At 43.7% G+C, this 13,652-nt stretch overlaps 1 protein-coding gene across 4 annotated transcripts; it reads left to right on the forward strand.

Annotated features, from left to right (window-relative positions):
• The first annotated feature begins 62 nt into the window (after positions 1 to 62).
• asxl2 (ASXL transcriptional regulator 2) lies at positions 63 to 12,834 on the forward strand. Of its 4 annotated transcripts, none has more exons than XM_037486753.2 (12): positions 63 to 292; positions 1,276 to 1,358; positions 2,256 to 2,364; positions 2,551 to 2,692; positions 3,863 to 3,981; positions 5,857 to 5,977; positions 6,246 to 6,305; positions 6,781 to 6,941; positions 7,167 to 7,263; positions 7,387 to 7,492; positions 7,772 to 8,471; positions 8,742 to 12,834. In XM_037486753.2, the coding sequence occupies exons 1-12, from the start codon at positions 236 to 238 to the stop codon at positions 10,479 to 10,481; spliced, it is 3,495 nt and encodes a 1,164-aa protein (XP_037342650.2). In that variant the 5' UTR covers positions 63 to 235; the 3' UTR covers positions 10,482 to 12,834. The 4 variants fall into 4 exon arrangements, with proteins under 4 accessions (XP_037342650.2, XP_062413233.1, XP_037342651.2 ...); XM_062557249.1 differs by lacking the exon at positions 63 to 292 and adding an exon at positions 761 to 1,202; XM_037486754.2 differs by lacking the exons at positions 63 to 292; positions 1,276 to 1,358; positions 2,256 to 2,364; positions 2,551 to 2,692 and adding an exon at positions 2,706 to 3,183.
• The last annotated feature ends 818 nt before the right edge of the window (positions 12,835 to 13,652 follow it).

A 13,652-nucleotide genomic window follows, 5' to 3' on the forward strand; every position in this document is an offset into this window, starting at 1 on the left:
TTATCGCAATCCCGGTCGTAATTCCAGCGGACAGCTTTATAAATTAAAAAAACAACAACCTGGAGACCTTGCCATGGTAGCTTTATACAGTAAGGTGACGTTTCCTTCGGAGTCACGTGACCCTTTACAGTAAGTCCAACATGGCAGACGGAGTGGATCTTCCACGGTAACTAAAGCAACACTTCCAACTGGAACGGACACATTCAACACTACTCCGCAGGAAGAGACAGCTACAATGAGGGAGAGACAGAAGAAAAAGAAAGGGCGGACGTGGGCGGAAGCCGCAAAAACGGTATTCTAGGTGTTTTTTTTTTTTAAATCCGCCGTTGGTCGTGGTTGTTTTCCCTCTGAACGCTCCCACTTTGTACCACTGTGTTTACGGGTTCACGACCCGCTGCTGGAGACGTTGCGTGCCCCGCGCGAGGCCCGTATTTACGGTTGGACATTCGAAAGAACGCTGTCACCAGTTAGCCGCGTAGCTGTCATCGGTGCAGCGTAATGCGTCGAGGCAACTGTCAGCTGTGTGCACCCGAAGCATCTTTCCTCAAAATGAAAATAATAAAACAAAACATCTGTGGTTTGCGTCCACACATCGCAGGTGACATGTTTGTCACGACCTGAAAGTCAAATAAAGAAACCGTGTATAGTGAATCACGTCAGGGTTGCCCGCGGCTAGCCGGGCTAGCACGCTAGCTCCTGCTAACGCGTAACGTTAGTTCTTTAACAAGTTGGATATTGGCTGCTAATTTAAAGCAGGCTAACAGAATATTCGCATTGAACTAAGATTGTAATACGCTGCCTTGACGTCAAAATACTAAACCAAGTTAATATATTACTTGCAAACGCTTGGCAATATATCAGAATACAGTAATGAATGCTGCGAGCACTATAGCTAGCTGCCTAGGTTAGCATGCTAATGACTGCAAACATCAAAACTCCCCGCAACTAACATAAATTCATAATTACAGCTTAACGTTATTGTTCATGTAGACATCCACTGTTCATCTGTGCAAAAGCGTTATATGCACTGAGTAAGCCTATACTTATTTGCGTAACATAAACTCTACAGATGGTTAGCATTCCTTGTGATACCGTTAGTTTCTACACACCAAGTGCTGTTTTGCCGAGATGCTCAACATGTTACAGCAATGCATCAGCAGCCCCTACACGACGGTACAAGCTAGGAGCGAAATAAAAAGCCTGTATGTTGAACACCGGAGGAAAAGTCTCTGTACTGTCAGCTTGTTTGTGATAATGCTATGTTATTATTTTTAGGTTTTGGAGAAATACCCTAACACGCCCATGAGTCACAAGGAGATCTTGCAGGTGATCCAAAGAGAAAGACTTAAAGAAATAAGGTAAATATTATCCTGGCATCTTAGCTCAAACGACAACAAATGGCTTTCACGAGAAAGACAGAGGGGAGGACACAGCTTTCGCCTGCTATTACTGATTGCTCATATCACATACTTCCCATTTTCCTGTTCACATAGCAACGGTTATTTTACTCAATTAATAACTCTTTCATTTCTTTTTGTTTCACTGTCACTGTTCTCATCCAGAAGGTAAGAAATACTAGACCCCACCCCTTATCTTAACAAACTCACTGCCATGCCACTTTGTCTGGGTTCACCTGTTGCATGTTATTAACAATAACATGGCCTAGGGTGAATAGAGTTAAAAGCCACACTCACATTTCAACTAGACTTGCTACTATAATTCATACCCACTTGCATAAAAATATACTCATTATGAAAAAGTAAAAGATGATTCTGATTGAAATGTTCCCATTCTATTGATTAAAAAAACAACACTGTTGCATTGTCCAAAATCTTATATGGGGGGGGGGGGGGTTAAAAAGGCAGTATTTATTAAACACATGTTGCATTTTTCTTTTCTTTGTTTTATTATAAAATGTTTTGCTTACTGTAATTTACAGACAGCATACCGTATCCTCACTGACAGAAAAAAAAAATTCCGCCTCACGATGTCTCCCTGGATACAGGGGCGGCTGAGGCATTATTGTGCATCCTTATTTAACTGTTTGCTCTGAAATTCTTAAACTACCGCAGATTTGACATGAACCAGTTTTGCTCAACTGATTCTGTTCAAAACATTGAAGTCATGTTTTCTTGACGCTTTGGTAGCAATTTCCCCCACTGGATGTCAGACCATCCTTTCCACTTCGCGTGCCTTTCTCCCAGCTCTTTAAGAAAGATGTGTGATTTGCATTTTTTTTCCTCCTCACGATCCAGTGGAACCTCGCCTCTGGCATGTCTGAACGCAATGCTGCACACAAACTCTCGTGGAGAGGAGGGGATGTTCTACAAAGTCCCAGGCAGGATGGGGGTCTACACATTAAAGGTTAGTTAGTTAGGTAGCCCATAATTAATGTGCTACTATCGTGTAAAATATTAGATCAGGAAAACATCATTCTAGGCATCTCCGTGCTCTAGGACTGAGGGCTTTGGTTGAATTCCTTGAGCATGAAGTGGGATTGATGCGGGAGATGCATGAGAATAACAGTTGTTCCTTTTCCATACTATGTAGAAGGACATCTCAGATGTGGCAAACGAAATGTCTGAGGAGAGCTCTGAGGAGAGCAGTGACAATCTGTCGGACTCCCACAGCACAGAAAATGACAGCAGTGCCCTCGCACGAGAGGGCAGGAAAGGAAGATGGATGCGAAGAGGTACTACACACCGCCTACGGAATCAATGCTAACCGTTGGCATATCTCTACATCCCTTTAGTAAATCCACTTTAAGAACACTTTACAGACAGATTTCATAGAGATGTATTTAAGTTAAGGGTTTTGCAAGCAAACAGCAAAATATTGCCAAACTTCAATGTTCAAATCAGCTTTCTTTTAAGTTCCGTCTACAGAGCTAAAGAATAAAGGCTCGTCAATAGGAGACAAATACCCCTTGTTTGCCACCATCAGCAGTGATGAGGCCCTAAGTATGAATTGTGCCTCTAATTGTTAGTTCCTTCCTGCTGGTTGGTTACCGAGTTGTGTTAAGACCATGACAGTTAACGCCCCTTCTCAGCCGTTGAGAAAAGTCATTGCGGAAGCAAAGGAAACCAGCTGAAGAAGCAGTATAAGGAGGCAGCATAAATTACCTTGTCTCCTCACAAAAAAGTCCTGGAATACACTGAGCATCAGACATGATGAATGAAAAAGGTGGGTTTTTATCTCTTCAAGCAAATGCGCTGTGTCCATAAAGTCCTTCATTGATTTTCCTTCGGAGGAGCGGCAGGCTGCACATGAAGGTCACGTCTTGGCAGCTTGTGTGCCATGTAATCATCTTCTTGTGAATAGCACGCCCCACTGCACGGGGTGCAGAGCAAGTTTGGAGAATCTTCTCCTCAAGTAGGAATTATTACACCGCGCTATTAATGACTCATTATATCTTTCTGCCGCTTGAATATTTAAGTGATTGTTAGAACAGGAAACTGGATCTTCTCAGCATAACATGTGACCACTTCCTCATTATGCACAAGTTAGAAACTGCCAAGCAAATAACCTTGGGCCTGAGTGGGAGGATACAGATATTGTTTTATTTTTGAAGCAATCAATGCAAAGAGCTGCAATGTCAAATGTGATTTTTCTTCTTCTTCTTCTTTATTATTTTTTTTCCATGCGTGTATATGTAGAACAGAGAGGTTGATGTGAACGATCTGGCTGTTGTTCTGCTCATTTGAAGGAATATGCTATTTTAGCGAGGTAATGCAATCTGCTTCTTTTGTGCAAGGCATTGGTTTCGGTTTCATCCAAACAAAAGCATGATGTGATAAAGTCTGTACACCAGCCTCAGGAAGTGTATTCTGTAACATCTGTTTTGTGCTTTTGTATTTGGTAGCTCCCACCAAGCTGCAGTCACAGCCGTCCTCTCCGCAGCCTCGATGCACGTCGCCCTCTGTCCCCACCGGTAAACTCATCTCCCCCTCGCAGAAACACGGCAAGAAAGCTTTGAAACAGGTACACACACTTTTGCTAGCACTTAATTCTTTATTCCTTGACTGCGCTAATGATATCTTCATAGCGGAGTAAACAAATCCTCGATGCTGCACAAGTTCCTGCCACACCCTTGTTCACAGAAATGCACTCTTGTTAGGTCTAGTAGTATGTTTGTGTAGTTTCACTTGCGTCAACATGCACAGTGTGGTGTTTTTAAAGGAGACTGGTACTATTTAGGGCTGTCAAAATTGCTCAAAAATTATGTTTGAATATTTGCTTTAAAAAAACACATATAAATACATATATATATATATAACCCATGTATTCGAATATCTGCTACGGAGGAGACGTATGTCACGTCCAGACTGAAAGTCACGCGAGCGTGTGCGGAATTCCATAAGATCGCAGACCTTGGCCTCGCACACACGCACTCTGGCTTGTTCGCAGTGTCTCGCACTCTCTGCGCAGAGCAGTTCAAATGAACGACAACAATAAACAAATGCTCAGTGCTGATCAAGAGTTTTGTGCAAGCAAAAATGTAATCTTGTCCCAAATATGGCAGGCTTCGTTCAGTGATTGAAACATATTATTAACATTATTTGAAGTTGTATTAAGAGAAGATTTTGCATTGGTTATGATCCGCTCATCAGCGTGTCACACTATATAGGGTAGGAACCTTTGGGGCCTCAACAGGTGTTTCTGATGGGACAAAGAACAAACAGCTGTGACCGCTGTAAAGCGTTAAATTACAGTAAATTGTAATCGTGGGTGCTGTATTTGGATGGAGGAGCTTTTCCTGATGCAAATAAACGGACATAAGTGAATATCAACCACGGGCAAGTGAACTCTTATTCATCCCTCGAGGCAACGGCAGCGCGTCAACTTTAAGCTTAAAGCATAGGCTTAGCTTCTACAAGTATAGAAACGACATTGAACGTTTTTCCTTGGCGTGAAACGGCAAAAAACCAAACCAGTGCATGAAGCTGTTGTAGTATGTTGTATCTAGTCTATTTTATTCATGCAGTATAAAGTCAGTACAGTAGCGCGGCCACCTGCAAAGCAGTCGCTGTTGTTGTTTTTTTTTTTTCTTCGAACATTCGAATATTCATTTTCACATTCAAATATCTGTTCTCAACAACTATTCGAATATATATTTGAATAGAGAATATTTGTTGACAGCCCTAGTACTATTCAATATAAAAACCTGTGCTGATGTCAATCTAAAGGCCACACCTCTCATCAATATTGGAAGTTATTGTCCCACTTGTCTGCAGAGTTCACCACATTCTTTAAACTTCTGCTGAGACCTTGTCACTAAACGTGTACGTAAACATGTTGGCTGGCACAACTATCCTTCCATCCCCTACCTATAAAACATCTCGTGAAAAGCCATGAGTTGGCAAGAAAAAGGGCTAATAGCTGCTTTTTTAAGTACCAATGTCCTCATAATCCACCCTGTTCAGCATTTTTCCTCTTGGCTGTTTGTGGCTCTTGTGTTACATTTAATACGATTTCACTTGATTGGAAGGATTGTAATTCACTCCATCTGTGCTGGTGTGGAATTTTTAGATGTGTAGGAGAAATGTGTATTCATTTACTGAGCGTAGGAAGCACAAGCACAGAAGCAAGAAGGTTGCGATTGGGCGGAAATATTGGCGTTTGGTATTGGTGAAAATAGTTATTGTGTTTTATTCTTTAAACCAAACAAAGAGAATTGGCGGATCTTCTTAGATTGCTTCTTTAATCGTTTGACATCTCGAGAGTTTCAGAACGTGTTATATCTGCACATTCACCTGTTATTTAAAAGGGAAGGGTTGCACGGAAACAGCGCGTTTCACACTTTTTTCTCGTACTGCTCATGTATATCTGTTTCTTCCTTATTGTGCTCGGCATCAGGCCTTAAAGCAGCAGCAACAGAGAAACCAGCGCAGACAGGGGGGAATGCCAACCACCCAGAGTCCTAGACTACTTCTGAAAACCATCAAAGATATGTCCGACACCACTGCTACAAAGACCGGTAGGTGGCAGCTATTATATTATCAAATACAATATAAAAAGAAATGAATAGTAGTCATTAGTAGTCAGTAGGGATATTGAACCAGTCATATCATAATAAGCCACAGTTTGGAATGACAGATGCAGTTCTCAAGAATTGTGCTGTTATTACTTATCGCTCAACAGAAGGCATTGCATCATCATCACCATCTTGCAAACGTGACTCATATAATTGGCAGCATCATTGTGGATTGTGTTGTTAGATCTTTCTACTCCTTCTCTCCAAACAGACCTATGCCGCCCAGTTGTACCTCGCAAGGTTCCTCAGAGGTCAGGCCGCCTTGGGGCAGGTAAGACATCTACTCTCAGTAAATCCAATGGCTGGTGAACTTCTAAATGTCTATGTTTTCTCAAGAACGCCAGAGGGGAATATTCTCAAATCGGGCGTCAAAGTCCACCTCGACTCAAGGGTGGACTGATTCCATTTTGGTAGGCGAAGGAAAACTTCCCTATGACCTCACAAAATAGTTACAATGAATTATGATTGCAATGTTTTACACTGCTTTATTACATGATTATAAAACCAGTTTTAAGCTTCAAGACTCAAGTCTGCATGACCTCACACATCCTATACTACACGCCAGAGGTGTGGATTCAGCATATTCTTGTGTACTTACGACTCAGTTTGATCTACAGAGTAGGGAGGTCAGACAGTAATGTGTAGCCAATTAATGGAAAACAAACGACAAGACTTAGGTCTCGGTCACGTGATCGGCATTGCTTCATCCGGCTCCCCTTTCATCTGTTTCCTGTTTGACATTGCAGGGCAGCTAAGACGTACAAAGTGCAAAATAGATGTGGAAACTCCAGACTCCATTTTGGTCAACACCAACCTAAGGGCGATCATCAACAAGCACACCTTCTCCGTCCTGCCTCCTGACTGCCAACAGAGGCTGCTCAAACTTCTACCTGAAGTTGACCGGCAGGTGGCTCCAAAATTCTACTCATTTTGCGTTTGTCGCATTAACTAGCACTACATTTGAAGAGTGTTGTATTATTGTATGTTATTTTCCTTCTTTCTCGACAATCGTCTTACGTGTAGAACGCTCTCATCATAGCATTTATTAAATGTCCTGTGCATCGTGTATGAGAAGCAGAAGTCCCCATACAGATGATGATGTTAGTCATAACACTGTGCCTCCTCTCCCCAGGCTTGCATGGACGGCCTTCAGAAGGTCACCAGTTCTGCCTTGAACAATGAGTTCTTCACGTCAGCTGCCCAGTCTTGGAAGGAGAGACTGGCTGAGGGTCAGTACAGCGGTTTCCATCGGCTAATAACTGCATTCAGTTCACATTTATAATATAATAATTATTATGTCACCAAGGTTTTGTGCTATAACACAGAATATGTGGAACCCTTTTTCTCAACAGGAGAATTCACACCTGAGTTGCAGCTACGAATACGCCAAGAAATAGAGAAGGAAAAGAGAGTTGAGCTCTGGAAGGATGCCTACTTTGAGAACTATTACGGGGAGAAGTAAGTCCTCTGAGAAGTATTATTTACAGCATCGTATTGCTTCAAGATATGATGAATCAAATTGAGTTAAGAATATCGTAATGTTTTTATTCAGTGATTAAAAACCAAATGATTAATTTTTATTCACTGTCACTCTGAAACACCACTAGTGTATATTCCTTATAACTCCTTCTCAAACTAAGTGTTTCAAAATGATCTGTGTTCCATTTAAGAGCGACATCATCATTCTTGATTTATTGGTCCATCTTCCTGCCTTCCTCTTGTCCTGTCTCTGTCTAGTTCTGGGCTCAGCTTTGAGGAATCCAAAGAGCTGACGGAGGCCGACGTGAATCAGGAGTCCACCATGCCCCGTTCCTCGCCTCATCCGACGGGACCTGCTGCCCAAGCACCAGTGAACCCCAAGGCCAACGAGGACAGTGGCGCTGCAGCTACCGCGGTGAAGGACAGCAAGCCCCCAAAGGAGCCTCCGAAGGCGCAGGTGGCCCAGAGGGAGCCCGTCCCCACCACCGAGCCCATGAGGACGCGGCGGGCACAGTACGCCGAGGGCCGTAAATTGAGCGGCACGGCGCAGCCCGAGCCCACCACTGCGGTGAAAAGACCAAAGGCCGAGGAGCCGACTGGAAAGGCCTCGGCAGATGCACTGCCTGAAAAGGAGTTTAAAGAGGAAGCGAAGCAGGAGAAAACTGAAGTCCCCCCGTCGCCTGCAAAGACGAGCCGTTCATTATCGGCTAGTCCGGAGGTGAAAGCGGATGAGCCGGCGTCTGCGGTTAAACCTGCTGAAGAGAGCAAAGGGGTCGTCTCTGAGCCGCTGAAAAGGAAATCTCTCAGTGAGATTGTCGATGAATTGACACCAGAGAAAAGGCCCCGTTTGACCTCGGTGTCCTCATTGTCCTCAGTCTCTTCTGCATCTCCAGCGACATCCATGTCTAGCCCTGCTACACCGACCTCCGCGACAAATCACAGGGTTCCCCCACTCAAGGTAGGAAACATGTAGCTACCTCTTCAGTAAACAGAAGTACCCACTTGAAAGGTTTCAACAAGTTTTTTAGCTTGCTTCCTTGCAGAAGGCGGCATTCACACGTTCACAGTAGTTAGAGAGGCAAAAGTGCAAAAACAGGACAGAATAGAAATTTCTCAAACCCCTTCTGCACTTCTCTGCTGCTGATCTTTATTTTGGATATTTTTCATTTGCATATACATGCAAGTCCTATAGTATTATTATTATAAAATCTCCTTTTCTCTCCCACAGATACCAGTGGCACGAATTCTTCCTGTTCCTCTGTCACCGAGTCAAGTCTCCCCCAGGACTCCTCTCCCAGCCCCGCTTAGCAGCCCGGGCCGTACCGGTGCTCGCACTTTGGCTGACATCAAAGCCAAAGCTCAGCTGGCCCGGGCACAGCGGGTAGCATCGAAGGGAGCGGTGCCGGGCCCGGTGCCGGGCCCGGGGCCGGGCGGAGGCAGCGGTGCGCAGAAACAGCCTTCGCCCAGCTCAACGCCCCCCCAGGCATCGACCAGGCTACCGGCCTCCAGCAGCAGCAGTCAGACCAGTGCACCTCCTTCTCGCCCACTGGAATCTTTTGGTCAGCTGAGCCCGGAGTCGTCTCAAACCTCTTACCCCAGCAACGTGGACGAAGACGGCAAAAGTCGATCCGCTGGTTCGGTCAGTGCAGCACCCGATGGCATTGATGTGCATGCTCTGAAGGGACAGGGAACCATTGCTGGATCATCAACGGCCGGCTGCTGTGCCTCTGCAAATCACACGCTGGTCACTCCGCTTCTGCAGGGTAAAGAGGTTCCGTTGGAGCAGATCCTCCCTAAATCAATTTCCACGTTGGAAGTGAAGATGTCAAACGTACCCTCTGGTAGTAAGGGGACGACGCCGCACTCTGCTGAGCACAGGGCAGATAGGCCACTGTCCCACCAGTTCAATGCAGCAGGAGGAGTGGTCTCAGAATGCACAAGGCACCAAAGGGAACTTCCCGATAAGCAGACTCAGGAGCAGATCCTGCACACTCTAATGCAGAGGAAAGGCCAGCAGAGCCAGATTCACGCTGGCATGGGGCCTCAGCACCAAGGCCATCAGCTGGGGCATGCAAAAGAACGTCAGGACAAATCCAGGATTACGGGGGGACTTCTGGGTCGAAAGAGGATACCCAGGCCTGCCATGACGGGGCATTACCTGCTCAATGTGTCCACGTACGGGCGAGGACAGGAGGGCAAGAAACTGCAGCAGTCGGTCATCTCCAACGTGTCTCTGTCCAGTTTAAAAAGGGAAAGCACAGAAGAAGAGGAGGCGGCAAAGGACGAAGAACCCGCCAGTAAATGTTTCTTCCCTGCCTCGGTGGTTAAAAGCGAGCAGCTTGGATTCTCGATAGCCAAGCATGACGAGGCAGCGAGCGTTCAGCATTGCTCCGATGTAAAGAGCGAGCCTGGACCGGAGGACGGCGCAGCCCGCGGCGAACACAGCTTCCCCGGCGCCACAGCCAAGGACGCCGGCCCTTTTTCTCAGTCACTCCGAAGGCACCTCCAACTCCGCAATAGTACCCAAGGAACCTCGCAGCCATATCTCACCCCAGCGGACCCCCATCACCAGCGGCAGTCTGCTTTTCTCGCGCAGAGGACGCTCGATGAGCAGGAAGTCGTGGCGGCGTCATGCTACGGCGGCACCATCAGCATGTCCGTGCCTCACACTCTGAACCACAGCGCCGCGGGCGCCGGCTCTCCCGCGGCCTCGTCCGAGGCGGACGGCGGCGGGAGCGTCATGTCTTTCTCGGTGACCGTCACCACCATACCGGGCGGCCACTCGGTGGACCAGGGCGAGCCCTCGCCCGAGCAGTCGTTCATCGAGGGCTCCGACATGGAGGAGGTGCAGTCCAAATGCTACTGCAGACTGAAGGCGATGATCGTGTGCAAGGGATGCGGCGCCTTCTGCCACGACGACTGCATCGGCCCCTCGAAACTGTGCGTGTCGTGTTTAGTTGTGCGATGACGTGAGACGAAGGAGACCTCGCGCTTTGATTGGTGTTGAAGGCAGACGCGAGGCAGCAGCAGGTCGTTGATGAAACAACCATCACGCGGTCGCTGTTGGAAGTGGAAGGATTTACACTGGATGGTCTTTTGTTTCAACAACATCTATAAAAAGGTGTTCCGTGTAACTTTTCAGATTTTTAATCCAATCAGTAGTGTGTCAGATGTGTGACAAAGGTCAAGTCTGGCAATGTTTGCACTTGGCTAGGGTTAGTGTCATATATTTTTATATATATATATATATCTATAAATGTGTAGTTTGAAACTAAAAAAGGAGGGAAAAAATGAATGTTGCTATTTTTGTAGAACATAATGACTGATTTGTTTAATACTGACACTTTATTATTGGGCCCGATTTAGTTGTGGTTTAATGGCAAAAAAGGGCGCTTATGATAATCATTTGGTGTGGAGTACCTCCTGGCATTTATGCACGCATGGCAGGAAAGTGCAATGCACAGTAACTCTTGTGTAAAAGCTGTACATTTATTACTGATCACACACAATAATTACAAAGAACATGAATAGTTTTAGAAAGAAAGAAATGGCATTGATTCGTGAGGATTGCACATTACATTAGTTTTTGACTAAGCACTTGAAAACCACCTGGATATATGATAGTAACTTGGTTTGGACACTTTTACATATAACAATACGGACATGTTCCTTTTGGCATATTGAGATATTTCCAGGTCAGGAGTAAATTCCTACTGTGTTAACCTTTTTCTCCCCAAAAAGCCGGTTTGTAGATAGTGTCTCCCATGAGGTGAGTTTTCTCCTCATCGTATGTCTATATTCAAAAAGTCAGCAGTGGCAAACAGTAAAAATAACACTTAAGGCAGAGGGAGAAAATTAAGATAAGTTAGCTTTTTCACTATAAATATTTGTTGATTTACAGTGTATTTTATTTTATTTGTGCTGCACACATTGATCGATCTTGTTAATTACAAATCATTTTTAATGTGGAAAGTAAATGGAGAGGAACAGTCAGTTATGCTAAAACGCTAAATGTCTCATCATAACGTGATTAAGCAATGAGGATTTGGCTGTACAATATGAAGCTGATTAACAGGTGGCTGTATTGTTACCATTTAAATGGCCTTTTTCCAGACAATCATTCAGAGGATGAAGTACCCTAAGCACAGAATAATACTGGATCGAGTTTATATAATGTACTACAACTACAATGTGCAATCATGAGTGAGCCCATTGGTGTTGTGCGCACTGTGTTGTTACAGCCTTGTAGCTGCATTTGGATAAAGTTAACACAGTATGAATCGGCGCTGTACCATGAATTCACTTTCAAGATGGTAGTGTGGAGCGTCACCTCAGCGGCTATTTCTTTTGGTGTTTGTGTATCAACTTTATTTTAAAATCTCCTGGAGGTGCAAAGTAGACCAGTTTTATAGCAATCATTTTTAAGGTAACTTTTAAAGAAAGTAATATTGTAATCACAAAGTAATATATTTTAATTAATATATTTTAATATGAAAAAATAAATCTATTTGGTTATTGTCTTTTTGAATATCAACAGGGTATTTACTATAATATATTGGCAGTCAGTTGTTTCCTATAGTTTTGTTTGGACTGGACAGACCGCCATACAGAGAATAACTTGACTTTTATACATCAAATTGCCCATTTATCAATATTCTGTATGTGACAGCTCTTGGATCTCTTGTCTATATTTTTCCATAGAGGTGATATATGAACCTTTTGTGCTGTTGACATTTTTGTCATTACTTTAAGCTTGATTAAATAAAGTCCATTTTTTAATGTATTTATTACATTGAGGCTTGGGGAAAATTGGTTTTAAGATTATAGGGCTAGAGTCAGGAGAGTGTTCCACATGTTTAACATAGTCATTTCAATAAAACTTGCGTATCTGTATTTGATTTTGTTTTCACAAATTGAATATTTTCCCCATGAATATTCAGTTCTTATTTGGTTGCATGTGATGTTGTATTTACTCCTGTAGAGTTGGGGACTGGATTGCACTGCAAAAAACAATCAAACAACTCAAAAGGCAGCTGAAATCTTTGTTCTGAGGACTGAGAGGTGCGTCAGGCAGCAGTCCCCGCTGACATCCAGGTTACCTGTCAGGTGTGCATTCGGAGGAGCAGTTCATAAAGCTCTGTCCAGAAAGCGTCATGGACAATCAACACCATTTTCGAAATGTCAACTTTTATCAATGCATCATTTTGTCTCCATTTAAACTCTGGGTGAATGTAAAATAGTAATCAGCACTTATAAACAAAGTGTATTTTATCAGAAGTTATAGACTATTATGAATAAATAATAAAGAAAAGCGTCATGTGTGTTTTCACTGCGGTTTATCTAACGCAGAGGGATGTCAATGCTCACAAAAACAAGTCTTACACAGTGTTCTATGTTTCATTTCAGGTTTGTCTCAGATTGTGTTTGTTCAACTTGCTTTTTAAACGTTCAATTAAAAAGCAGAAAGCCTGAGTTTACAGATTGGAGTGGTCAGTGGTGGTCTAACGACTAGTAGCCCTGGTTCTTGAAGTAAACCCTTTTTTACAATAGAGCTGATTGGTAAATCTTGTGTGGCTCGGATTAGCACGAGACTTGCCAGTTTAAATCCTCAATTAAAAAAACGTTTTTTCTTTAAAAAAAATAATATCTATTTGTTAACTGCAGGTCCACATTGATATTGTTTTTAAAATTGTGGCAAGAAACATCCAATGACCAAGCTTGAAATGCTGTTATGTACAGCACTAAAGGTCATAAACAAATTCTGCTCAATTCTGAGTGAATTTAATTGCTGGGGGGCTAAATGTCAGTCATCTCCATGGCAATCGGATTGGATTGCAAGAAAATAAAAGCTTCATAGTAACTTAACTTAAGCCTGCAGGATCAATGCGTTCTCAGAAGAGCCATGGGCTTCAATGTTAGGAAACTACAGGGACATTAGATGCAGGGACGATAGATATTTGAATAAAGAATGGGAGGGGGCCCGACTCCCACAGAGATGATGTAATGCATTGTGGGAATTATGAATCCAGTTTTGAGCACAACTGCCAATACGTATAGCCTCTGCTGGTTTTATTTAATTTTTCACACACACATATATATATATAGTCCCCTGCCTTTGTAAAAGTATAATACAATCCCT

Source organism: Pungitius pungitius, chromosome 14 (assembly GCF_949316345.1).
Source record: "Pungitius pungitius chromosome 14, fPunPun2.1, whole genome shotgun sequence".
Classification (NCBI taxonomy): Eukaryota; Metazoa; Chordata; class Actinopteri; order Perciformes; family Gasterosteidae; genus Pungitius; species Pungitius pungitius.